The sequence below is a fragment of the Ceratina calcarata genome, unplaced genomic scaffold (genome assembly GCF_001652005.2).
Source record: "Ceratina calcarata isolate Rehan_Ccalc_2016 unplaced genomic scaffold, ASM165200v1 scaffold72.2, whole genome shotgun sequence".
Classification (NCBI taxonomy): Eukaryota; Metazoa; Arthropoda; class Insecta; order Hymenoptera; family Apidae; genus Ceratina; species Ceratina calcarata.
In genome coordinates, this window is record NW_017178472.1 from 537936 (window position 1) to 565693 (window position 27758).

General features: G+C 43.0%; 1 protein-coding gene across 4 annotated transcripts in view; it reads left to right on the forward strand.

Moving 5' to 3' along the window:
* Positions 1 to 27758, forward strand: part of Sema1a (semaphorin 1a) — a 172382-nt gene that overhangs the window by 10131 nt on the left and 134493 nt on the right. For 2 of the 4 annotated variants that reach the window (XM_018033611.2, XM_018033612.2), the window contains exon 2: positions 19940 to 21274. In XM_018033611.2, the coding sequence (XP_017889100.1) occupies positions 21148 to 21274 (127 nt within the window). In that variant the 5' untranslated portion in view covers positions 19940 to 21147. Of the gene's footprint in view, positions 1 to 6307; positions 6326 to 19939; positions 21275 to 27758 lie in introns of those variants that run through there. The other 2 variants (XM_026817941.1, XM_026817940.1) reach the window with 2 other exon arrangements.

Genomic DNA, 27758 nt, shown 5'->3' on the forward strand with positions numbered 1-27758 from the left:
AATTGTAATTAAAAGTAATATCTAAGAAATCGATATCAGGGATTTTTAGAAGTGATTCATAAATTATTCGAATCAAATACGTGATATACGTGTATCCTACAGAACATCTGTCATGATTATTATATACATGAAACCAATACACTACAACAGTTCGTTTCATCATTTTTGATAGGGATCAATGAAAATTTGTGATAACGCGTTTCAAACCTTTTTATACTCTTTTCAACTCTGCTTATCGCGCGATACATCGTATATCGAGCCGACTTTTGCATGCGGAAAACTGCCCGCACGCTTCCCCGCGGACATAAACCCAGCCAGAGAAGGCTTTTCCGTTCGACCCGCACGAAACCCGTGCGAACGCTTAAGAAACGATCAAATTAAACTCGCCTCGACGGAACTCGCTCCTCGTTCTCGTTATTTTTGTTATCTTTGTACTTAACGATGCATTATATAATCTCCGGCCCCATTATCCGACGAGCCATTCATTTCGCGTTAACACCAAAGCCAGGAGTCTTATCCCGTCGCGAAGCTTTATGAAAAAGGAAAAAAACGAAATCGCCCTATCGTTGGTCCCGTCCCTGACTTCTTCTATTTTCCTCTATCTTTCGGTGACGCGGTGCCCTCTCTGGTTTCCACCCCGGTTTCAACCCTCTTCTTCTTCCTGTCCCGACAGTTGGCGTTTATGCGATGTATGTATTCGGTGTGTAGAGAAACGCTTAGCCAGCACGGCGCGGAATAGCTTGAATCTTTTGCTCCTATTCGCGTAAGCACTCTGCTGACTGAATGAGAGCACGATGCATAGAGAGCTCCGTTACGCGTGTATTTCAGCGACACGTGTCTGTATACACACGTAAACCCGGGTACGACATCGTGTAAGAGGGAATTAATGCGGGAATAGGAAATTTCTTTCGATGTAACAACGGCTACATATCGTGATAGTACAATTATTTTTTGTATTGGCACATACTACACACATACACACACACACGTACGTACACTGAAAGCAATTTTGATACCTCTCATGCGAATGTTGAAATTTAAATGGCAACACAAGACGTAACCAATGTACTTACGTAGATTGTATATGGATTACAAAATCTGGCGGCAATGCGGAGACAAACTTACCCAAGGGAAACTTGGGAATTCAGAATAAGAAGATTTGTAACAAGTTCTTAAGAAGGGAAAGCGATATGTAACTTTGATGCGGCACGCGTACCCCATAAGCTTTGTGTTCACCCGTGCGAATCCCTGCACGCGTGTCTTCGATCTTTGCGTTCCCTACGCATTACGTACCTTTACGTTCAGACAATTTAGCTTAAATAGGGGTTGAACCCGGGGCGCGTGCCATTCCTCTTGTATTACACGTGGACGGAACAAGCCTGTTCACGTTTCATATTTCGTAAACCGACTTACCTCGTTACCGGAAAGATTCCATCGGCTTAGGGGATTCCTCCGGGCTTTTTTGTTCTTGCTCGTGACTGTCAGTTTTCGCTGGCGAATGCATCAGTAACGAACGGATCGTGCTCACGCGAAAGAAATTGCGTGTAGTAGTTGAATGTTACGTGCTACCCGTTTCTCGTTCTCTCGGCCTCGTCCTTCGTACCGGCCGATTTCCATGCAAGTGCCTGTTCGTGGCTGGGAGGCTAATTCAATGGGAGCACATTCTGAAAATTGGCTCCGCGCCATTAGAAAATCCGTACGCCCGTGTACCTGTTCCGTACCCTCGATTTCCTGCAAATTGTTTTAGCGGACCGTAATCGAAATATCTTTAATCCACTAACCGCTCTGTAGTTTTAGAAAACATTTTACTCTGGTATTGTTCGCGAGATAAATTAGTAAAGACTATTAGATCAAATGAGGAACTCCATCCGGAAGACAATTACTTTCGCATTGCGTAAAATATGCATTAGTTTTATCATCTCTTAGCTCTGTGTCAAAACCCTTTGTAACCTTTACTTCGCTTATGACTTTTTTTATCGGGCTACTCAGAGGATTCCATTTAAGATTTTATTTGCACTTAAGACTTAACTTAATTTTAAGTCTCATCAATTTTATCTACCGTGTTTGCTCAAGTCTGCCGCTGCACGTTTCGTAACCGGATGCTATCAAAGGGGTTTCCGGAGTTCATTTGATTGGCGTGTTTGTGCCCGATATTTTTCGAATATGTTACGTCGCGATCTCACTTTGCTTTCCTGATTCCGCGTTATATGCGAACACGGCTTGCACATTTCCACGCAAGAAAGCTCCGGGGCGAGCGTTTCGCCGTATAACGCAACACATAAATCTACTGCGCGAATGTTTGGCCACGAGGAAGTATCCCTCGGTTAATAGATTTGTATGTTTATTGCCTCCGCATGGTCTGTCGTTTTGGTCGTTGTACCGGGTGCAATTTATGCGTCGCATCTTCCAGGCAGTGTACAAGGGAAGCGTCTCATCGTCGGGACGTCGACGTCGTAGTCTTCTCGTGTTGCTGGGTTGCCCAGTTGGCAGGCTTCGACGGATTATGTATGAGACGGTAGGATAGAGATTCGCGAATCGTTACTCTTTAAACTACTTCAAAGTGAAATTCGACTCTCATGCGGAAGGATTGTTAAAAAGTGCGTACAGAGCTATTATAAAACTGAGGAATGTACAGCTATTTTTAATTTCTTTTGGAATAAAAAAATGTTGAATTTCATCCTCTGTTTTTACCGTAATTGGAAGAATTTTGATTTCCTGCGTTTTCCTGGAAAGGATTCTCGAGAATGGCGAACGAACGATAAGAAGACAATGTTCGACGATACGATTCGAGTTTTATTTTCTACGGTCGTAACCGGATCGCACAGAAAAGACATAAACGAGCAGGAACACCGATCGTTTCTTTAATCTTACGATACGGAAGGCACGTATCCCACCGTATGGACCATGGATGCGCGTAAAGGACAGGGAAAAGAGAGGATGGATTTCACATTGACACGTCCTCAGTGCGTCTTTAGGCAGGAGTAAAGCGCGAGAAGAATCGTTGGGGGTCACAGGTCCGGGGGGCGATATGACGGGTTTCACGGAATTTCTATCGGGAGTGGAAACATTGAAACGCACTTTTATAAAATATGGGACTCGATGCCCCGACTTGCGATGCAGTTTTCCTCGAATATAAAAACTGTAAACGGTAGAGTGTTTTATCTCGTAATATTGTAGACGGCACACGTAGAATCTCTGTTGTAAATAACGGTGGAGAGGGAGGGTGGTAATCGATTGGAATTTTCACGGGCCGGCGCGCGAACAGTGTAGACAATTAAAAATAAAAATTGCTCGAATTTCCGACACCATTTGCCAAATCCATACAGGAAGATATCACTCATTCCGTTCGGAGCGTATCGAACGAAAAATTCACGCCGTGTAATTATCCCTTCTGCCGTAGTGTCGAGCCGATATGTCGACCACGTTTAATTTCACTAATTATACGCGACCAGCCGTTGGATTAGTTCCGTCAGTGGCAACGGACACGTCATTATGCGAGATCGTTTGGAACTAAAAGGATTAAAATTGCGGAACGGAGTAAAAGATAGACAGAGCGTTGGCGTCGTGCCGCGGCGGTAAGCGCGCGGCGCAGTGGATATTGAAAGGGCTCCAAAGGGTTAAGCAGCGAGCAAAAATCAGACAGAAGAGTCGATGGCGACTGGTACCTATGTATGTATGCTGCACTAGGCGCCGCATCGGTACACTGAATGAGAGCGCGATGCATGGATCTGTTAGCCAAGTGCATCTGCGCGATGCGTTTCGTGTTGCCACAAGGTAGTATTCTTTGTCTGTCTCTCTTCTCATCGTTTTTTTTTTCTCTTCTTTCCTGTATTTCTCTTGCATTTACAAGAGAGCCGCTCGTATTTCCATCCTCGATGCCCACTGAAATCCAAAACTCCATGTATCCTGCCCTTTTCTCGTCTGCTGACGAGATGACGTCGAACGTTACTGATGACCATCGTTTGTTTACATGTGTGTGTTAACCAACGTTTCTCGGTTTGCAATTTTTAGATATTCAACAATGCAACGTTTTCCTCGACAAAAATATGAGATACATAAAATATGCAGTTTCTTGCTTCACTGTACATCCGGTCCGCGATCTTCCGCGTTCGATAGATACACATAATCGGTCGCAGGGCTCCGTTCTTTTGATATTTTAATATCCGAATGATCTCAGGCGGTAAATTACGTTCCATACGAAATTTTTCGTGATAAATTAGGTTTCCCTTGTGTGGCCGAGCAATAATGGCTTCGCGCGGTACACGGATGCATATATCTATAGATATTCTTCGCGGTTGAATTTTCCGGTGCGCGTCCCGCTTTTTTGGGTAGAACATCGAAATTGAAGAATGATAAAAAAGTTATATGCTTCGCGAGACACAGAGAAAAACGGGTGATGCAAAAAATCGCGTAATCGTCCGAAACCTTTCTGCTGTGCCATTGATGGCCGGGTACCATTGTCGAGCCAATGGCTTTTTCATCGTCCAACTGTAACGAATTATCATTCGCCGAACTTTAACCCTCGGTCCACATCGCTTACCTAAAGCGATCCAGTTTTTAGGCGCGAGAGTCACTCGATGCTCCAGATGGATTCGTCGAAAATCAGAGATAGTACGCCGTTACTGCGGCGTCCTAATCTTTTGACGATTTCGCCTGGAGTCGTCGCTCGGCGATGTTTCCGGAGTTACTCGTTAGCGGCCGCTTCACAGCGTTTCACTCCAGTCGAGTATTCGATTTTTCAGCTTAGAACACGCCGCGCCGGGAGGCGTCGGCACTGTGCCAGCTGCTTCTCCACCGGTGGATTACAATTTTTAAATATTCAACGTGCTTCACGAGGAAATACGAGAGCGGTCGATGTCAGCCACATCCTCGATGCTCTGATATATTGTCTCCGATCTTAAACCTCATACCTCCTGTTCCACTCGCACGTCTCCAAGCATTACAACGAGTTGCTTCGAAAAATCCGAATTATTATGAAATTTTCAAGACACACGAAACGTACACGAAACGAATGCATCCTTTTCGTTTTGTTAATCGATTGTCGCACCTACGATGTACCGTGGAACCGGGTAGGTACCTACTTGAATTCAAAGCGTCACCCCGGAAGTTGTCGGCGTCGGATTAGAATTTTAAATATTCAAGAACGGGCACGTTGTTGCGTCGAGGAAATACAACGTCTTACCGCAGTTTTCGATAGTCACGCACGATACCTGGCACGGATAAGCGAGGAATACGAAATCGGCCATAACTATAACGCTTGGTCGAGTTCTTCCGCCAGGATTTCCGAAAATATTTCCCTTTCGAGATCGTTCGTGGAAGTATCCGGTTGTTACGCTTGGAGACGGTCCATCCCCTCGACGATTCCGGTTGTGGAAGTTTTGATGGTGACGCGTGGCGATGGGTGCCAAGTAACTTTATTGAAAAGTATCTAGGTAAGTCCTGAAGAACAAAGGCAGTGCTCCTCTCGCGGCGGTTCCTCTCTCCGCTTTCATCCCGCAGCTTCTTCTTGCTTCTCGATCGCTCGACCCTGGAACGGAATATTGCCTTTTCGTCGTCGTGCAAGCAAAATCCTTTCCTCTCGCTCGCGCTCGAACACTCGCTGGAAATTGACTCTGCTTATATCGGCTTACCGGCGGCTTTGCAGCCTCCTCCTGGTCTGCGCTTCCCTTTCTCCACCTCTTCATTCTTCTTCACTCTTTCCCGTCTCGCTCTCTCGTACTGTGTTCTCTTCTTCGATCTCATCGGGGGCCGCGCCTACCGTCTGTCGTTGGGCCCTTTGTGATATCGCGCGTCGTCGTCGCATTCTCGGCCTGGGAAGCCAAACTCTTGCAACCACGAAAAGGTTGGCGTCGACGACGAACGTCCGCGTCTGGGTAACGCGGAATCAATTTTCGCGAATCGGCTACAGGATACGATCTTTCTTGAATCGAAGAATTTTATTTCTCCCGTCGAAACGTTTCCCATCGAATGAATAATTCATCGTTAAGAAATTTTGAACGTTCTCGCTCATCTCCTTATCTATTTCTCTCTCTCTCTCTCTCTCTCTGTCTCTCCCTCCTCTTCTCTCTGTTGCTCGTGAATTTTCCACGTGACGCATATATATCAGTTTTGTGCGTTGAGGTAGACGAGCGTAACCACAGCTACGTACATATGTACATGCACACCTATGTACTATAATACTATATTTCTATAGAATGCACGCGTGTTCTAATGATTCTTCGCTCAGTCTCGGTATATCTTCTTTACGAGTGTCTGCGAGTGCTTGATTTATCTGAACACTTGGAAATTTACGACGCACAGACGTGAAGTTTGGAGCAATAATACCGTAAACTGGAAATCTTAATTATAGCAGACGTGTATTGTCGCGGTATCAAGTCACGGACGATTGAACGAGGCAATAATCCAGGAATCAATCATTTTATGCATTAGGTTAGTGCACATGGAACGTCGTTCCATTTCTAAAATTCGAGTTTTTCCATAAAAAGTATTTATGACGCTCTAATTTATTATCGACCACTGTGATGATTCACACATCAAATTGAGGAATAATTTGGTGTTAACGTAATTTGTAATAAATGTTGCAACATTAATATGCAATACAAATATAAACTGTACAAGAATAGCTAGAACATTACCTTTATATTCGAAATCCAATTATTATAAGAGTTATTGAAACCGTTTTGGATAACAATTAATAACTGAATTACTCGAAACTAAATTTTGTCGGTTTTAAGGATTACAATTATTAATATAATACCTTAATTAATGAAATTATTTAGGAGTGTGTAAAGGTAACTGATAAATTATTTCAATCGACTATATATGATATTTTACAGTTCTATAGGAATGTTGTATTTGAGCAAACAACATTTCATATGCATTCTAATAATTCCTATTATTGCAAACGTTGCATAATCATCTGCATGTGCCAACGATAGAGAATAAAATTAAGCGTCTTACAATTAGACAAATATCTTTGCCTATTCCATTCGCATCTGTGTAAACTACGCTCGGTATAGCGCATGTGGTGCCCGATGAGTCATCACAGTTCCATGCGCACTTTTCTTACCCTCCTTTAGTATTCTCCGTCGCCCTTTTTCCACGCTATGACTGGGAGAGGACATCAATGTTCATTTCGTGGGAGAGTCTGCGTCGCGTATTCTTAACCGAAGCTTTTATTTTTGTTCAGATCCCCCTCCCTCCGTTGTCGAAGATCTTGGTTACGTATTGCTTTTTATTTAAACATCATGGGACAGGCACTTTTAGTTAACAAAATTGCAGTCGTCTTATACACCTGGTGATGTTACGCTAGCACTAGTAAATATAACCAGTTAGAATTTTTCTTCTGTGCTAGATGCCATATCAACAGGACTAAAAAGGATAAGCATTCCTTATTTTCGAAGAAAAGGGCGAAATAAATACATTGTTTCAGAGAAAAACTTTGGCATAGGAAGAATGTTACTCTCGTTGTGTGATACCTGGAAAGTACGCCACTTTAGAGTCTAATGTGTTGCGGATGGATCGGAATTTCTTTCGTAACTTTTTCTTCCCGGCACTCGGAGCGTGTTTCCAGTTAATTCGAAGGAAGTGCTTCGAAGATTCGTAAATAGCTGTGGAAACATAGCGAACGCCGAGCAACTGTTAGAGAAAGGGAGAGAGAGGGAGATGTGGTAAAAGGGCTGAAAAGATAGGGGAGGAAGTAACATGGGCGGTGTCTCGGTTAACTTCTCATACGTTTAAGAAACTTCTGTACTAATTTCGTCTCTTTTCTCCGCTTCAGTAGCAAGACTCGTAGCATTGTTCTTGACATGAGAGAAAGAAAGAGTTAAGTTTTGTTAAAATAGACCGTGACAGATTTATTTACTACCGTTGGGAAGTCGACGATACAATCGTGACTGCGACAGGGAAGGATTTTTTAAATATATTCTCTCTGTTATTCCGAGAATTTCCGTGCGTATTATCATTTTTTGTCTCGTTATCAATTTAAAGTAAAATACTTTGTAACCGACTGTCGCTTCTCTCGTTTTCCAAATGTTTACTAAAAATGTTTTCATATGCTCGTGCTAGTTAAACGCTATGCGTTCCAAAGTGATATTAAAAAACGACCGCCTGTTTGTTAACAAATAACAGTAAACACGCGAGGGAAAAGGGGAAAAAATCGATGAGAAATGCGTTGATGTCCATTGTCAGCGTGATGCTCTCGATGAAATTTTTGCGTTTTTTAAGTCGTTCAACTGGGTCCAACGAAGCATTTACGTCCATACACGAGTTAGCGTGCTTAACGTCCATTTTCTGTACCGTCAATTTGTCACCGACGATCATCCACCACCGCACCCTAACCAACCAAACCCCCCTCCATCCCCCCGCGTCGCGTCCTTTCTACCGCCTTGTCCATTTGATCGGTCCAATCGAGCTTTAATATCCCGTCCAGGCTTTTATTTGCCGCGGATAGGTCGACATAAATCTTCCCACACTCGCGAATCCGCGATACCTGCGCGTTTACGTTCATACATATAGGTTACATGCGTAATTCGACGGATGCTACGATCTCTCTCTCGCGTGCACATTTATCGATACTCGTTATCGGTGGCCGCGGGTTACGCGGTCGATAACGCTCGACTCTTTGATAGGGGATATTCTGTTAAAACCTATTGCGGTTGGTTCACTCGATTTAGCCTAATTTGTTTGCCGTCCTAGGGATTCGTTCTTACTAAGCTAACGCTTCTACAGGTGCTCACGATTACCGAACTTCCGTTTCACCTGTTAAGAATTTTCCCCCCTTTTTCGTACGCCAAGTTTGATCATAATCAATGATTAAGATCTTCGGATCTGTCTTCTCGTAAGTTTCGAACCAACGACGTTGCTCGTTCGGTGCCCTATTTTTATCTCTGCGCCAGTTCAAGACGGCTCTCCTTTTTTTTCGTGCCGGCTGTTGCCGACATAGAACACGTGGAATCTCTGCTACTGGCAGGAAGTTTCGACTCGTGGAAAAGATCTAGTGAAGTCTTCGCTGTTTATTTAGAGCTCTGATCTCTTAAGTTATACAGCTTGATAGAGACTACACGTTGTCAATAACTGATATAAACTTTTTCATGAAACGATGAGTGCACACTCTGACTATAAAAATTTCCTTGTAACATTGGATGAAATATTCGAGACATAAAAATATTAGTCATACTATTTTAATTTACCAACATTCATGTAAATCACGCCCTGAAAAACAGTTTTATAATTCCATACAGAGACTTTTAACTCGCGTAAGTTTGAACCGTTATAAACACGCTTACACGTGTGTATCGTTGGCTCTCCTCCCTTGCGTGTTATTTTTATCGTGAGGCTACCGGAAGGAAGAAGGGTCTCCTATTTTTTGTACCATACAGTGAAATCAAACGCATAGAATTTCTTGTGTGCACGTAGTAATTAGGTATACGTATTTCAGTCGAGAAGGTGACGAGGAACAAGCTAATTGCTGCGAAACTCTCCTGTTAACTTCTACTTCCAGGCCAGTGGTATAAGATTTACCCGCGTTAATTTTCATTTTCCTGCTCATATTGTAAGATTTATCTTGCGTCAATTTACCTTGCGCCGCATAATGCACGTTTCAGCGAACGTGTACACTGCTATGTAACGTTTCTTCGAGAAGCAAGCATTCCGCATTGCCTTGCATTATTTTCATTTATTTATAGTCGATTTTTAATTTGCATATTCTTACGTGAAGCAAGCGTAACGAGGTCATTATATTTATTTTATTGTTAGATACAAAGTTTCAAAGAGAAGTATTACTCTCTATTATTTATTTCTCGGTAAGGCGTTGAATATAATTCCATAAGTTGCGGCATGGTCCCAGGTTGAACGGTTAATGATATCCTCGATTGTATGGGATCGAACTTTTCCCGGACAAGGAAAAAGAAAACGTGGGGATTTAACTCGGCCGGTTGCTTCAACTATCCATCCCGCTCGGCACGATATAGCGCGATGCGGCGCAACGAGAGTTCTGCTTTTATACGAGTTACCTTTTGTTCTTCGTATCTGGTACCAGCGGCCATTGTAATCGTTGTAAGCGGATTTGCACGCGCAAATCATCGATACAGCGGGTATCGAGGTGAAATTCAATTTCCCCTCCCTGGCCCTTTTCGTTCGGTGAATCGGCTTCGCGGAGGAAACATTCTTTTCCTTCGCACACGGAAAGTCGACCGTGTGAAAAGGGAGGAACGAGATGACAGGAGATAGTAGCGAGGTCGCGATAGGGGTTGCGATCGCTTGAGAGGGATGTAGAGATATCGGGGTGAAAATCCAGGGGCGCGCACATCGTCAGAACTTGGAAACGATGTAACGAAGTTTCGATTCACGGCGCAACGGAAGCCGTCCGACACTTTGGTTCGACCGAGATGCATGTGCGCGCATCCAGTCATTCGATGGACGTATCGTGTACCGCACCACCGCCGGTGGTTACCAATTTCTTTTTTTTCTCCGCTTCGTCGAACACGTAGGACGAGAACCGCGGTTAGGAATTTCGCGCGACTGCAACGCTGTCGCGAGTCGTTTTGTCACCCCCGGCAAATTGAAATTTCCTACAAAGTCTCTTCTACCACCCCTCGCGTCTTTCCGATTCCTTTCACTTCCAGCTCCGTTTCGCAGACATTTCGAAGGCATTGGGACAAATCGATATTCAGGGTTCGGTTCAAAGTTTATCGTATCCTCGATTTTATCCTTCGCCGGAGATGGGTTTGGTCACCGGGTCATCGTAGTATAATTTTCGAATGTAATCGCTGCTCGTTCCTATTCTCAGCCCCGCATTTCGGGTTGCCGAATTGATATTTTATGGATAGTTATCTTCCGCCGTGCCATTATTCCCTTGAAGACAGCGAGGATAAAACGGGTATTTTACGTAAAGTTGAACTCCGCTATAAGAGTTATCACATTTCCGTCGGCAAAATTGTGTTTCGCCCTCTAATTACGTAAACATACATCAATCTCAAATTGATAATTGACAGCGTCGAGCGATTAAAGCGTATACGTTTGGCGAAACGTGGTTACCAAGCTCCAAATAGATGAAATCAAATAGCGTGGAAACGGGTTATGACGATTTTCATGAAATTTTTATAAATCACCGAAATCTGCTCGAGATCGCAGGTGGTAATACCATCGGATCCTCGAGCAGTAGGACAAAAAAAGACGAGTAGTAGCTGGAGGGGAGCAGGGGATTCAAAGACGCGGGAGAATCGAATTACTGCCGTCGGAAATGATTTATATTCCGCGGATTCGAGGAGCTTCCTTAACCCATTTCTCAGAATTTTAAGGCGTGCGCGCTCTTTCCCTTCTCGACAAGTAAGTACTACGCTTGCCTTTTCCTCCTCCTCCACCTCCTCCTTCCTCTCTTCTTTTGCTTCTTCCGTTACCGTCCTGCGCTCATCGACTGTGTCTCTCGAACTTCTCGTTTTCGTCGATCTTTTCCGCGACCGTCTGTCTCTCTGCCTCACTTGAAACTCTCAGAGAAGTTTCCCCGTGCGTTACACGTTTTCACGAGCGGAAATTGTCCTGTCTCGCAAATCATGCTTCTCGCTCTCTAACCCGTCCTTACCCCGTCGTTTTCTTTATTTCGTTTCGTTACAAACACGCACGAACATGGAGACTCGTGCAAACTTTGCGCCAGCGAATTTGCATTCACACAATCGGGCATACCAAAAATAAGTAAATTCTAGCGTAAAGCAAACGTGTTGACCATCCCGTGTCAGATTTTTCGCAAGTTTTTAAATAAATATTTTAATTCGCCTGTTTGCTTCAGACTGGTCTTTGGATAAAATTTTCATGTATATTTTTTGTCTTTGTCACGGCTTCACATTTTTCGCTCAGCGACAACTTTATATTATTGAGCGTCTTGTAACTTTTACAAAGAAAAATGCTTCGCTTCAATAGTGATCCATCTTCTTTTTTGTTTTCGCTCTACCGATAAAGTATTTAGACATTAAGAGGATCAGCGACCCGAAAAAAGGGGAATTAATTATTCGACGGTTGAAATAAGGACAACGGGCGCGGGTAACTCAGCCCGGAGGATATACGGGTGCCACGGGGGCTTGATTATTACCTCGTTTATTTTTCTTTATCCCGGACGGAGGAGGGAACTTGTGCGAATCGAGCGAATTTAAACAGGATGAGATTCAATTTAGCGAAACTATTCCCATTGATGTGTTTACGGACTCGGGCTATCGATAAAACGAACCTAATCAATTCGTGTTCTCGGAATCCGTAATAGCCGGGTTAATTAGCGGCCACGATATCTCAGAAGTGCAACTGGATGGACAAATTGCCCCCAAGGGTGATCTTTGAAATCGTACATGCGTGAGGCATAACTCTCATCATCGAGGCCTTGCCTCATTCACGTGATTTGATGCTATTGACATGTTATCGCATTACTAATATGATTCGATATAATCAGTCTGTCATGGTGTAACAAAATCAGCTTCACCGTTTCGAACCGTATCAAACTGCGGACACACTGTAAAGAGCTTTCCAAATTCACTCGATTTTGTAATTATAATTTAGCAAATTTACTATCACTTCTAAAAATGTTAATAAAACATCCTTTACATAAATAAATAAATAAAATTTAGAAATTTTTAACTGTGGATGACATACATTTTTTATCACTAATGATGCAATTGATGTACGTGTAAGATATCAAGTATAGTCTATTAAATTGTCAAAGTGATTTAAGAGAAGTTTTTGAAGCCACCATAACGTGTTTACTTTCGTATTAACGAATTTTAACGAAAATAAAAAGATTTTTGGATAAAAAGCCCGTGGCGTCCATAGAATCTAATAGAGCTGCAATATCTACTTGTGAAAAGCGGCAACGGAAAGTAAATTGCTACGATATAGGAAAGCTGAAACGAGTCGCAATGTGTACGTATCTCGAGTCGCATGATTTCAAGTTTTAGCATGAAAAGTACGGTAGAACGATCAAAAAGAAGTGGGTGCTCCCGGAGCGGGTTGGTTATAGATTAAAAAACTTTTTTTCACGAAGTTCTCCTCCTTTGCTTCCACCTAATCAGTGCACACAAATGCTTTCAGCGAACGTTGGACGCGAAGATACACTAATTAAGTCGTTTCGAATTAATCGTCGAGTGACAAGACCGCTTCTTGGTCAAAGTTGTTTGAGTTTTTAAACGGGGTGTTTCGATCGGCGTGTTGCAGTCAATATCCTGACCTACGAGGCTGTTTCTTCCACTCCCTTTGCCTCCTCGAAATCTCGCGAAAGCGAGTAGACGTCGTAAAAAAAACCACGATTAAGATTACGTCTAGTTTCGGGTATCTCTTTTTAAGAATTACAAAAACAGTCTAGATCTATTAGTATGGGTGAACGAAACCACTTCGAATGGAACTTTGTAGCTCGTTGGTTTAAATTATTGTCGAGCAACGAAACGTAGCCTATCTCCTGGGATCCGTTTTACTCTTTACAGTCTTTTCTCCAATCTTTTCGTAGAAACTTTCTCTCTCCCTCTCTCTATCACCCTCTCAGTGTTTCTCTTAACCCGACTTGGTATCGATTCTGTGACCAATCTAGTGGTGGAACGTTTTGAATCGAAACCTTTTAATCGAAGGTCGAATCCTTGTAGCGAGGTGACGAGGGGTCAGAGGTCTGAAAAAGAGCCGCGAGAGGAATACCTAACCCAGATCCCCTGGGGGATAACGGCGATAAAAACGCCTCCACGTACCGGGGATTCATCAAGCATTTTACCGAAGAGCGACAGGTGACAGGGAAGATTACTTTTGCGTTTGTACGATCGAAAACGAGCTTGTGGAAGCGTATCGTGCGGCCCTGCCGGGCAAATATCCTTTCTTGCGGGGTCACCGATACTTCTTCGCCTCGTTATAGAATTTCCAATCTCGAATAATTTCCCCTTGTCGGATGAACGACACGTGATACATATTTGAAAAACGATATCGCGCGGAACTTGGTCCGATTGAAGGTCGTCCAAATACTCGTAGTTTTTATGGCGGTTAATTGGATTCCGTCGGATTTTACACGAATGCTGAATGCCTAGCCGTAATGGCTGAGTTTTGAAACTATTTTATATAAGTGAATTGTGAATAGCAGTTGGTCCGATAATTGAAATGTATGGCGAGTAGTGCTTTCGATACTCATATTCGAGAAAAAGAAAATCGCCAGGCTTTTAAAATGTCGATTAAATATTGTGTGCGAATTCGATCGGTACAATGGATTTTTGGTCTCCTCGACCTTTTTCCGCGAACGGCGAATTTCCCAACTCTTCCGCTCCGTCGTATACGAACGAACCTCGTTTGAATGAGCCTATCCATCTAGCAAGCGTTTTCCTAGCAGCGCAACCTTTTTTTACTTCTCTCTCTTTTTACCTTTTTTAAGCCAGCATTCAACGACGGTTGGACGATAGTATACGCGAACTCAGCTTAAATGGCCTAACCAGTTTCACCCAGAAAATGTTTTTCATGTAACGGCTCGACGGAAGTTCGACTTGGACGGACTTAATTGGGTTTTGTTCCACGCCCTTCGATCGTCCTGCTGCCGTTGCCGCGACTTTTACTCTCTCTCACCCTTCGTGACGGGTGCCAGAGTGCAACGTATCCGCGTTTTCCACGCGTTTTCCATCGGGATTTTCCCCGTTGTTCGGCTATCGATCCCCTTTCGCCCTATACTCCCCTTACTTTTTCTGGAAACACGGACAGACTGCCAGCACTCTATATCTCCCTCCTTCTCTGCTTCACCTCTTCTTGGTGTATGCCGGGCCAAAAATCGACTCGAAGAGAAAACACTCCCGCGGGAAGGTTTTATGGGTTTTTATTTTTTTAACCTATATTTCCTACACCATTGATGAAACGCGCTTAAACATTACCAATCCCATGGAAAATGGAAATATATTCATAGTTACATAGGAATATTGAAGGAATTTATTCTGTGAAGAACTAGAATCTACAGTGGTTTATTCAATAAATTTATGCTCCATTCATTGGCAAACTTTGGTCCAAAGAAGCAAGCTTTTAATTACCGTCACTCTTGAATTTATATTTTAATAGCGTATTATTTCTCTTATACTGTATATTTTGTACATAGCAGAGCTTATTTAATGAATTGCCGTATTTGAACGAATTAAAATTAATACTTCCACAAATTTTCATTAGGATTAATAAATAATATCAGCTCACTTCATGTGTATGTTTTATTGATAGAATTTTTCTTCGAACTATTTTCTTATTTTCCTTAAAAATGGGATATCTCACTGAAGATTATTTAATTTAACTACGCCACCCGTTTTTTTCGTACTTCTTGTTTTGCATTATTGTATCGTTCTCAGGTGACACTTATACTATCGAGACATCTAACTGGCATATTCTCTGCCGCTGAGCGTCGAACCTTTTCTTCTCCCTTGTCTTTCAGCATCGTAGCAACGTGAATTGCCAGCGACGTTTTTCCAGCTAGAAAACGCGAGTTGCGTAACGTTAAGCAGTAAGAGCTAGTCGAATTGGACAAAGTCGGTCTCGGGGGACGATTTTGCGAGCGTGTTTCTCTCTCGTACCCTTCGATTCCGACCCATCTTCGACAGAACTCCTGTACGCACCCTTTCGTATCCCTTCAAAGAACGAACGTCTTTCCTTGATATCGTCTTTGATCGTTCTTCTGTGTATGTATGGACATACATATACGGCGCACATGGGCTTTTAAGTAAAAACCATGAGGAAATAAAAGCTCCTACGACGACGTGGCATGTAAAGTGTTCCTAGCATTTTCCAATTCACCCGACGAATTATTCAATGACACATTGTCGAATGTGTCCACGAGGCAATTTTATCGGGACGAGACTTTTACATTTTTGATGCATCAATTTGTCGGTTGTTACCGATAGGATTAATAATAGTGGCTGTCACTCATTATTTCTTGTAGCTTTTTAAAATAGTAGGGGAGTCGCTTTTTTCACTTAAGTGCATTCACTATGTTGATCTAGCAGTGTACACTAATGTACAACTACCAAAAACGATTTCTGACCCATTTGGCATGCACGCTTGCAAAAATTAAATTTTCATTAAGCAGTATAAGTGCTTTTAATATTTCTCATTTTCTCAACATTAACAGTTTGATAATTAAATATCCTGAATTTTTAACTAACATTTCGAGTTCTGATAAATACTGTGTCAATGGTATAAAAGAGAATGGAATAATTTTGTAACATTATTTTAACTCGATTGCAATGCAAATGAATGATAACTTGAATTAAAATCATAGTTAGAAGCTGCTACCTTGCAATTTATCTCGGAGTCTGTGAATTTTTATGAAACCTTTAGTTTTGGACGACATGGAGAAAAATTCCTATATTCCAAGTTTCATTGTACAGATTTTCATGAAACACGACTGAAATTAAAATTTGAGGTCTAACAATAAGAAACATGGACAGGCCTTTCGAGAAGTTATAAGCATTATTATACTAAGCATAATGAATATATGGTCCACTCTTTCCATCGAGGAAAATTTAATTTTTGCATGTGTGCATGTCAAGTAAGTCGGAGTATTGAGTAGTTGTATTTGCATTATTGTATCGTTCTCAGGTGACACTTATACTATCGAGACATCTAACTGGCATATTCTCTGCCGCTGAGCGTCGAACCTTTTCTTCTCCCTTGTCTTTCAGCATCGTAGCAACGTGAATTGCCAGCGACGTTTTTCCAGCTAGAAAACGCGAGTTGCGTAACGTTAAGCAGTAAGAGCTAGTCGAATTGGACAAAGTCGGTCTCGGGGGACGATTTTGCGAGCGTGTTTCTCTCTCGTACCCTTCGATTCCGACCCATCTTCGACAGAACTCCTGTACGCACCCTTTCGTATCCCTTCAAAGAACGAACGTCTTTCCTTGATATCGTCTTTGATCGTTCTTCTGTGTATGTATGGACATACATATACGGCGCACATGGGCTTTTAAGTAAAAACCATGAGGAAATAAAAGCTCCTACGACGACGTGGCATGTAAAGTGTTCCTAGCATTTTCCAATTCACCCGACGAATTATTCAATGACACATTGTCGAATGTGTCCACGAGGCAATTTTATCGGGACGAGACTTTTACATTTTTGATGCATCAATTTGTCGGTTGTTACCGATAGGATTAATAATAGTGGCTGTCACTCATTATTTCTTGTAGCTTTTTAAAATAGTAGGGGAGTCGCTTTTTTCACTTAAGTGCATTCACTATGTTGATCTAGCAGTGTACACTAATGTACAACTACCAAAAACGATTTCTGACCCATTTGGCATGCACGCTTGCAAAAATTAAATTTTCATTAAGCAGTATAAGTGCTTTTAATATTTCTCATTTTCTCAACATTAACAGTTTGATAATTAAATATCCTGAATTTTTAACTAACATTTCGAGTTCTGATGAATACTGTGTCAATGGTATAAAAGAGAATGGAATAATTTTGTAACATTATTTTAACTCGATTGCAATGCAAATGAATGATAACTTGAATTAAAATCATAGTTAGAAGCTGCTACCTTGCAATTTATCTCGGAGTCTGTGAATTTTTATGAAACCTTTAGTTTTGGACGACATGGAGAAAAATTCCTATATTCCAAGTTTCATTGTACAGATTTTCATGAAACACGACTGAAATTAAAATTTGAGGTCTAACAATAAGAAACATGGACAGGCCTTTCGAGAAGTTATAAGCATTATTATACTAAGCATAATGAATATATGGTCCACTCTTTCCATCGAGGAAAATTTAATTTTTGCATGTGTGCATGTCAAGTAAGTCGGAGTATTGAGTAGTTGTACTATAAGAATTCACTTATTAGCACACAGACTAGCAGAATGACATTTTTATTTCGGTTAGCTTATGTGCTCTTTAATTCTAAAGCGACGGTGAACTTTAATTATGAAATTTTTTAGTTAATAGCAACAGCAGTGTTTAGGTTGCACCCATTAGATGCTTGCGGTAATATCGCGACATTACATAATAGCTGTAGACGTACGACTAGGGATTACGTATCCTTTTTCGGGGAAAATGTGCGCCGGAGTTATAACGAGGAGTCGTTACGGTTACTCGCCCGTCAGCAAAAGCTCCCCGTTCTCCTTTTCGTTTTTATTAATATTTCATTGGTCACGTTGAATTGTCCATTAGTCTCTCGCATCGCTGACCATTCCAACTGAATAACGGTTCAAAGGTATACATTGTCAGCTAAAAGTTTACTATATTTTTCTGTCGGATCTATATGTATAAGATCTATGAATTGTTAACTTTAATGGATTTGAAATTATATACAGCTCCTAAGAAAAATAGAAGATTCTTCTTTCTGAACTGAAAGGTTTTTTTTTTGTAATATAAAATTAAGTTTCGTTTTCTGAATCGTTTCATTATTTGGTACGTTCAGTGGCTGCAAACTTTTGGGTGACAATGTACATTTGTAGAGAGGGATCAAACTCTGGCTACGATGCAGTGCAACATACAGCCAATCACGAGCGTAGGAATTAGGGGTTCGACGTACGCTCAGCTAGGTACTTTTAATTCGGCGAACTAATGAACAACGTCAACCTCGTCCTATATCGTCGACGAGTGTTGCATACAGATAACTGTATAACTATAGGAAAAATTTGTCGGACTGTCAACGGTATAACGTTGTTACTTGGCCACTGCGCTGGTTAACTTGTCGTGAAAAAAGTCGACGCGAGTTTTCCCCTTTTATAGTCCCCACAAGCTATCGTCGGTCGGATACTGTTATTTTTTCCGCAATATTATTCAATAAAACAAGCTTATTTCGTAATGAAAAACAACCTTTACCAAAGAGAATTAACAAAATCCATGATTCAATTATGAGTACAATTCTATGGTTTCCTAAAACGACAAGCAATCGAAGATAATGCTAAATTAAAGAAATGAATTTTATGTTTGAGCTTTCGTTTTCGAATCAAGTTCAAAAAGCCTTAGAAGCAATTTCTTCTTTTTTCATTCTCGTATGATACAGTCACTCCCTAGTAACTTATACGTCCAGCATGCTGCGACAGCCTGTACATAATTACAGACAGCAATTATATTAATTGTGTAATACGATGAGTATCCTGCTAAATAAATACGGGACTCTTGATAATGGGAAATATGAGAAGAGTACTTGTTTCTTTACAGCGCCATCCGTGATTAATTTCATTTCACCTGTTTATTTATAATGGTTGAGGATATCGATGGTTTTTGATTATGTGGATATCCGCGAGAATTCCACACAATCCTCGACATGAGTAGTGAGATATTTGATACTTTTTCCGACACGGAGGAATAATTTGAACACGGCTTGATTGCACCGGATAATCTTTTTTTGTCGAGAGATGAAAACTCCAGTGGAAATCATTCGCGCTACGTTGGAAACTTTTATTAAATAAACACGGGGTTTTGATGCTCCTGGGGGGAGGCCATCTTTTCACGTACATCTACAAAACTTGGTATATAACTGTAGTATACATGTATACACGTAACGGGCAGCGTAACGAGGTGATCGTTAGCCACACGTTTATTACGTTCGCTCAGCGCCCTCGCACAAATAAAGCGTGTTAAAACCAGTGTGGTTTCAACGTTTTCGACTCAAATTCGGGTCAAGACGTAATGAACGAATAATGCCACGAAATGAGTTAAGAAGCAGTGCGATAATTTACCGTAGAAAATTACGAGGCGTTTATCTCTTCCTAACAGCGGTTTCAAATAGCATTCCATCTTTTTCATTTTGCAAACAATTCAATTTATTCACTGATCTATTAACGTGAGGATTAGGACGATATTGGATATGGCGAATAAGAAAAGATAATGTTTTACTTATATATATAGTAACATTTCGGTCTTCTGTTTTAATCAAACACCGCTCTAAAATAAAAACAATCCCTCTAAATCTTTAGAATCAAATAACGAACTTTCGTTTCTTCTTTTCTTGCAGATTGGCGGCGCTGTAGTATCGTCGACGAGATACCAACAACGGCGTCGACGAGAACGTCGTCGTCAGCGTGATCGTGTCGCGGGGGTGGTGGGGTTGAAAATCGGCGCTTGCTCGGTGCGTTTCTCCTCTCTCCGTGCCTCTTTTCCTCTCACTCCTCTCTCCTTCTCGCCGGCCTCCCCGCATGAGAGTTTTCCTTTTTCCATCCACTGCCCCCTTGTTCTGTCCGCCTCCGGGTGGCTCTTGCTCCAATTCACGTGCGTAAGGGGTGCGTACGTGTGCGTGCGTCGGTCGGCGCGTAAAGGCACGCACACGCTGTCTCGGAGCGAACGGCGCCGTACACGGCTGCGCGAACTGCTCACTAGCACAACTGCCGACCGGTTTCGACACGGAGTGGGGCGCTCTTTGCGCGCTGGTGGGGGCGTGTGTCACCTGTCTTCGCGCTGCGCGGTGTCAGTATGACGGCGACCGTCGAAGGTTGCGAATCGTTTCGTTGTTCGTAATTGTGTTGCCTCGACGTTCCATCGAGACAGGCGCGCACACACATACAGGCGCGCGCGTACGTACGGTCCCGCGTGTACTGTGTATGCCTATACGTGCGTGTCGGATTCGTGACTCATCTTGTTTGACCTGTACACACACCTCTTTCTCTCTCTCTCTCTCTCTCTTTCTCTCTCCCACTTGTATAAGAATTCCGATTTCTTCATCCCCTCGCGATCTGTCCGACGGATTTTTCGGATATCCAGAGAGTAGGTGCGTGCGGGCACACACTGCGCGTTCGAATACCCGTGAATGTGCGCGAACGGGAAGCCGGCGGTCGTCCGTGAGGAAACATGCGTGAGCAGAGCCGGTGGACAACGGATGCGACAGCGACGAGGAACACGCTACACGTGACTGCGGCACCTACGCACGTTCTGCTGCTGCAGTGAGCGGAGAGAAAGGGAGGGAAAAGAGAGTGTTAGAAACACGTCCTTTCTCGTTCCGCCGTTGTCGCGTCGGAGCTTGTGTCGCTTAACGCGAAGTAGAAGAAGAATAGAGTGCCGGTGGTTGGTGCGGTATAATAATAATAATAGTAATAATAATAATAATAGTACACGTGAGAGTTGTCCGGGAGTTTGATTCTCGTGAGCGCGTGAATCCCACCGGAAGGAGAACAACCCCTGCACGAATCCTGGCACTATTCCGGAGTCGTTGGAACCACCGGAGAGAAGATGAGGCGCACCGTTCTTGGAACGAGGATGCACCCTGTGTTATCCTGCTGGTGCGTTGTCGCCACAGTCACCTTTGTCCTCGCTGCATGGCAGGAGAACATCAGGCCGAAGATGTACGTCGAGCTAGGTGAGTGTAACCAGTCGCTTCAATAATATTGTTCAGATACATGCGTATATGGGGTGTTTTTCATCTGTTACATTTTGGTTTGTTGTAACTCGGGTTACGTTTTGTTGATATGCCACGTATTTGTTAGATTGTTTGTCACAAGTATAGGTTTGCCACAATGGTTGATTTTTTAGCCGAATGATAAACACGACGAAAAATGATGCGTCTTAAAGCGGAGAAAAATCGACTAGTTAGACCACTCGTTTTTCCCCGTAGACTGTTTAGCCTGTGAATCTTTACTCTAAACTTATCGATCGGACCATTGGGTACACATCCGCGAGTAACAAAAACGGCGTTCTTCCGATTACGCTTGAACGAGAATTAAAATGTTCGCGAGATCCGCTCCCCATACCGGTTGTTTTACGCTAGAGAGGATAATATACCTCTTTCTCTCTCTTTCGCGCGCGTTTGCTCTCGAAATAGAATAGGTAGTCGAGCCGCGGATAGACGAGTAGCCCAACGACGATGCGGAACGGAAGTTGCACCGGGTGCAGGGTCATGGACCTTCCCCCACCGTTCGGTATTGTTTCACCCCACAGTTAAAAGGGGATGCTATGTGTACAGCTCTCGGTGACTGTAGGTAAACTCTAATCAGTGACATAACAGTACTTTCTAAGTGGATACCGAGAAAAGAATAGGAAAGTATTGACCGCCGCGCCGCGCTAGTGTTCCGTTTAAATGATTAAAGCTCGCGATATAAACGGGAATTCCTGGAACAACTACATAACTCGTCCGTCCGTGATTCGCCAACCTATCGATTCCGCGCTCCTCCGAGATAAGCTATCGACTTCATTCGTTTGCTTCCTGTCGACAAAGAGGGAATAAATAAGAGAGAAATAATTGCCACAGCGTAGCAGATTAAATGAGTATAACCAATAATTGATTGATATCTTCGACGATAATGTTAACCGATCTTCGCGTCAGCGGCGATGCCACGAGATGAAAGAAGCGAACGCGGGAGGGTACAAAGTGTCCCACACGTGGGGCCACTCGACCTTAACGGCTCTTAGTTCTCCGGTTTATAGTCGGGTTTCGTGACCGACGTACAGCATCCATCATTCTTTCCGCAATATTTTCGACGAAACGAAATAGGTTGCTCTAAAGCAAGTTAAGTTCTTGCGATGTGTAGTTGTACTACTCTACTATTTTAGGGATGTAGAATTTATTCACGATGTTACAGTAATTGAACGTGGGATGAACTCATTAATTATATGGGAGTTCATAGATTATTTGTCATGCGAAAAATAAAATCAATCATTGATCAATCAATTATTCGATCAAGAATTTAACTGCTTTTTGTGCGATTCTGAAATTTTCGTGAAATTTTAAGTCAGTTCAATAGTTATCGTTTTTTATTCAATACTAGAATATGGGAGTTAAATTATGATAACTTCCTTTTGGTTGGCTATGAACTTCAGCACCTACGGTCTTGTTCGTAGATTGTTCGTGGAGAGCTACTGTAAACGTCGCGTCGTCGGGACGCCAGACATTATAATAAAAACTTTCACAGCATCGCTGGCTAGGAAGATAATCGAGCAACAGACACGTGTCATCGTACGCAGTTTTTTCTTTCTTTTTGGATCTTCGAACCATGCAGACCGTATTAGACACTCTTTTTCTTCTTTTCTCTCTTCCTGTCGATATCCCAGCAATGTAGTCTTGGCATTGACTGGAGCGCAAAGCGCTTGGAAAGCTCGTGTTTATCGAATGTTAACGAGACGGACGTTTATTTTTTTTTTTTATGTACTCGTCTAGCGTAGCGACATTAGAGGGTACAAAAATGAATCGAGAAATTCTCGACGGCCAGAGAGGAAAGTTAACGTCGGACATAAAAAAGAATAACGAACAAGAGGCACCACTTGCGAAAGTAACTTTTTAAGAGTATCCTCGACTACGAGCGGAATAAATTTTCCAACGCGATATGTCGGTCAGTGGTACTTATGCTTCATAATGTAGTTGCCGCGGTACGGTCGTGCTCCTAAATGCGATGGAACGTCTATTATTCGAGATAATGGGAAGATAAATCGACCAGACTGTCAGTAAAGTCAATTGATCTTCATTTATATACGTATCTTCTTATCATGCTCGAATGAACAGAGTTTAGTAATTGATTTTAGAGAATCGAAGTATATTGTTTATAACTTTCCGATGGACGAGTTATTTAATGTTTCCGCACTTGTGTTTCGAGCAAACATACATCCGTGCGTTTCTTTAATCGATCTCTAAATACTCTACTGTAGCTGAAAATACATTTGTCGTATTGTTCGCTAGCAGAGATAGGAGCTCGTATCGTTACGTAAGCTCATTAGGCCGTTATGAATTTCGTTCGCATATTATTTTCCGATAGCCACACTCGTGCCACAGTGTAACGGGGGATGGCCGCGGCAGGAATTGAAATTACTCGAAGCACGTGTTATTAATACGCCACTGGCGTTGCGGGGAAACAGCACTGTTTTGCTCACTGAGCTAGAATTTCTGCTAATTCTACAACGGGGAAAACCACGCCGCAGAACCAAAATTGTAATCACCGGGAAATGCATATTGCCGTTGTGGAAGGGAGGCATCGCAAGGGACTCGGGGATCGCTGACGCGGCCGTTTTCCAACGCTGTTTATTGCGATTTCACGGGCCCCGGCGCTAATGTTCATTTTTACAACAGCTCGATTTCAAAGAGATATGGTAACGTCGTTAGCCAATTACCTGCCAATTAAATCTACTTTACGTCTCTCTTCCGTTCCCGTTCGCGAACGAATTCCTCGGGAATTTTCAGTTTGTTCGGAATTTTCATCTTACGGATCGTTGACCTACGGGAAACGCGAGAAAATCATCGATGATCGGTGATATTTCAACGTTCGCGGGGAAAACGAACCGCGTCGCGAATCGTCGATATCGCCGAATGTCGTTGACGATCGTTCACGGTTTGAAAAACGTAAAATGTCCGCGCGCTTTCCAAACGTCGTAAATCAAGTCACGAGTCTGACGACGCGCGCTGGGAATCGGAGTGACGTTTAAAAATCGAAATGGACCGGATCCCAAACACGTAATAAATCTATCGGCCGGTCGATCGTTCGTGATCTTATTGTTAAATGAGAAAATTCGGTCAAATTTAATGTATAATTAAAACTAATTAAAATGCATAGAGATGTCCTATTTATTCTTATAATTCCATCATGAGATATCAAACAATATTGATCTAATTTAAAAGCTCAAAGATTGCATTAAGCTGTGACGAAGATAGATTCGTTTGAGGGGATAATGATTCTCGCATAGACGAGCGTTCGATTGGTCCTGTAATACGTGTTTATACGATTATGAGAATACTTTATTAAAAGACACCGCGAATCTGGATGCGGTTGATGATAGCGCGCCAGTTACGAGTTCATTACTACATCCCGGTCGAATGCGAACACCAGGATCGGGATATGAACTATAGCAGGCAGTTAATCCATATTACGGTAACTTTATCTGGCAGCCAGGAATACCGCAACGGACCAATCACAGCGCGGACCCACCAGCCGATGAGGATACATTATGATTAGTTTCAGCATACCGTATACGCGACCCGCGCACGTACAACTCGACCTCGAGTACTCTCTAACCACCGACTACAATTACTAGCAATCGTGTCAATTAACTTCGCGTTTGAGAATCGTAATACATGATTCCGTTTTCGCAATTTCAAAGCGCGTCATGCAGAAACACCGCGAAGACAGTAAGGAATTATTCTGTGAACAAATACGTTTTTTTAAGAAACTTGAATCAAATCAATTCTCATTTCAGTAAGTGTAAAAGGCTGTATTGTATTTGCTTGCATTCTGTTCAGCTGATGAATAATGCGATACAGTTTTCAGGTAACAAACGAATATTTAAGCGCTCCACATAATTTGTGTATCAGGATTTTACATTATACGAGAGCGTATAAGAATTACTAACGACACGGTGATCGTGATCGATGTCTAGTCACGTAATACGAGAACGGAAATCCATATGCTTTCGTATTAATGCCAGACAATTGACGAGATGTACGAGCCTGGAAGTGATTGATTCGATAGCGAGACGCGCCGCGCCGGAGGTAGGCGCCCTTTTTAAGATTTCTCTTTGAGGATCGGTCGCGTGTACATACCACCCCCGCATTTTTTGTGAACCTCGAGTGTGTACTCGACGATAGAATAAGTAGCATACTGGCATTGCCGAGGGGTTCATAAATCTTTTGTCGAGAAGATCCCCCTTGGTACGCTCAGGCCGGGGGAAAAAGCAAAAGGTCAAAAGCAGCGGCTGCTGCGAGCGGTTTCTTCGTTCGAGCACAAGTAAAAGTGTCCTCTTATCGCGGATGTTGACTTGGCCTCGCGCTTGTTTCCAGGGGGATGAGGGAAACCCCGTTGTAAATACGATTGACTTCGCGAAACTCGGATGGAATTCCTCTCGCATCATTTCTGACGATTTCAGCTCAGTAATACGTACTTCACTCCCTTTTCCCGCCTTCCAGCGACGGAGAGACGATTAGTTGGCGATTTTATTATCGACTCGAAACTTGCCGGGCGGATTCTTTAATATCGAGTCCCGCGCCGCGGTTGAGGAAGTTGCTCCCGATTCTATATCGACTTCTCTCATAACGTCCGACCGCCACTTCAAAAGCGAACCCGACGCAGCGGATAGTTGCGATGCATTAATATCATTTCTCCTTCCTCCCGTTCGCTAGGCACTTTCGAACGCGTATTTTTCATTCTATTACCGCGACGGAAATTGGTTTTATTTGCGCCGCGATAATTAGATCGTCGCAGCCGTCGATTCGTCCCTACTTATTCGCGTGTCCTTAACCCAGAAATTATAAAGTATCGCTGTCTGGTAAGGGATCGTCGATAACGAGGCGTGGCTGGGAAAAAGGGAACGAGGAAGAGGTTAACGAGACTCTTTTTCCAGCTTCGGGTCATCGCAGCTCGATAAAGTTATAAAGTGCACCGTGACGCTGTCTATTTTCTTTCTCGAAGGCATCTTCCGCGTCATTGAATCGAATGATGTAATTAAATTCTAGCTCGTCCGATGATCTCGTCCATCCTAGGAGTTAACTGACCCGCGACCACGGGTTTTGCGTACGTCCCTTCTACTCCTATTTTACTCCCTTTATTCGTTCGTTCGTCTGCCGTGTCTTCCTCTGTCCGCCGGCTTCGATCCTGCTCTTTGTTCCCCGACGTTGGCCGTCCGTGCGTCGCGTGGCCCACGCCGATCTTTTCCTCCCCCGATTTGCTCGCTACAGAAATTGGTTTATCGACGGACAAAGTATGAATAATTCAAACCGGACGATTCGCAGTCCAATCAATTTGGGTCCAAAAGCAGCGTGGCAACCCTGCTACCACCGCTACCGCTGCCAGTGCCGCTACCGGCCTAGGGGAGAGAAGCTTACTCGAACGGGGTGGGCGAACGAAAAGGGCCATTAGTAGTACGGTCTAGTTTAATGCGGAGCTCGAATCGGCCAACGCGCGCCTCACCCGACAATCGAATCTAACCACCCTCCGAGTAAATACAACAATATTCGTCTCGAATAAAAATGATTAGTCGTACGTGGGAAACTTTCGACGAATAACCGTTCGTACGTATCGGATAAACTTTAAAAAAAATTTAATTTCATCAAGTTCGTAGGATTCGATCGATTTGTTATGTTAGAAAATTGTTTGTGCTTCGATATCATTTACGAAGTAATAATTCCTTATGCCTTTGTAAAATTATTCACAGTTTCCAGCGTCTCACTTCGCGTATAATGCTTGCAAAGGCTGCTCGCTCTTAGCTTGAAATATTGCTTTGAACATAGATTTTACGGGCCGCGCGTATTCCTTGCTTGCGTGTAACACGGCTACCAGGGAAGGTCATACAGTTTACGCAGTAAACAACCCTCTAACATCGAGTTGTTTATGGAGTTGATTCTTATATGGAACTATTACGTTGTTGTTTCTGGCGGAAAATATCCGCGATACAGAAATTCAATAGAGAGAATCACATCATCGCCGTCTACGAGTAACGCATCCCCTGTTCCGAGTTTCCTCTCTCCGCGAGAGCGCATGAGAGAAAGAATCGATTTTCCGCAAATCGAATCAGCTTCGGTTGGATTCCGGCACTCGGAGCGAGTTGCGCTCAATTTTACAGACCATTAAAAATTTCTTCTCATTAGGGAGATAATTTACGGCGCATTTATTCGATCGTTTGAAAGCCGCGAATTACTCCGACTCGGTGTTCCCTGAGTCATCGGGGTCAGAGCGCGGTCCTTGGATTCTTGGCTCCGTCACGCCTTTGACTAACCGTCGAATTCGTTTCGAAATAGTGTGCGGAGGTGAACGGCAGTCTTCCATCGGGCGAACAGATCTCGGTGTCTAACCGTACCGATGTATAATTAATTCACCGTACCAAATTAGCGGGCGACGCAGAATGGAAGGTTAAGGCAAGAGATAGTACAT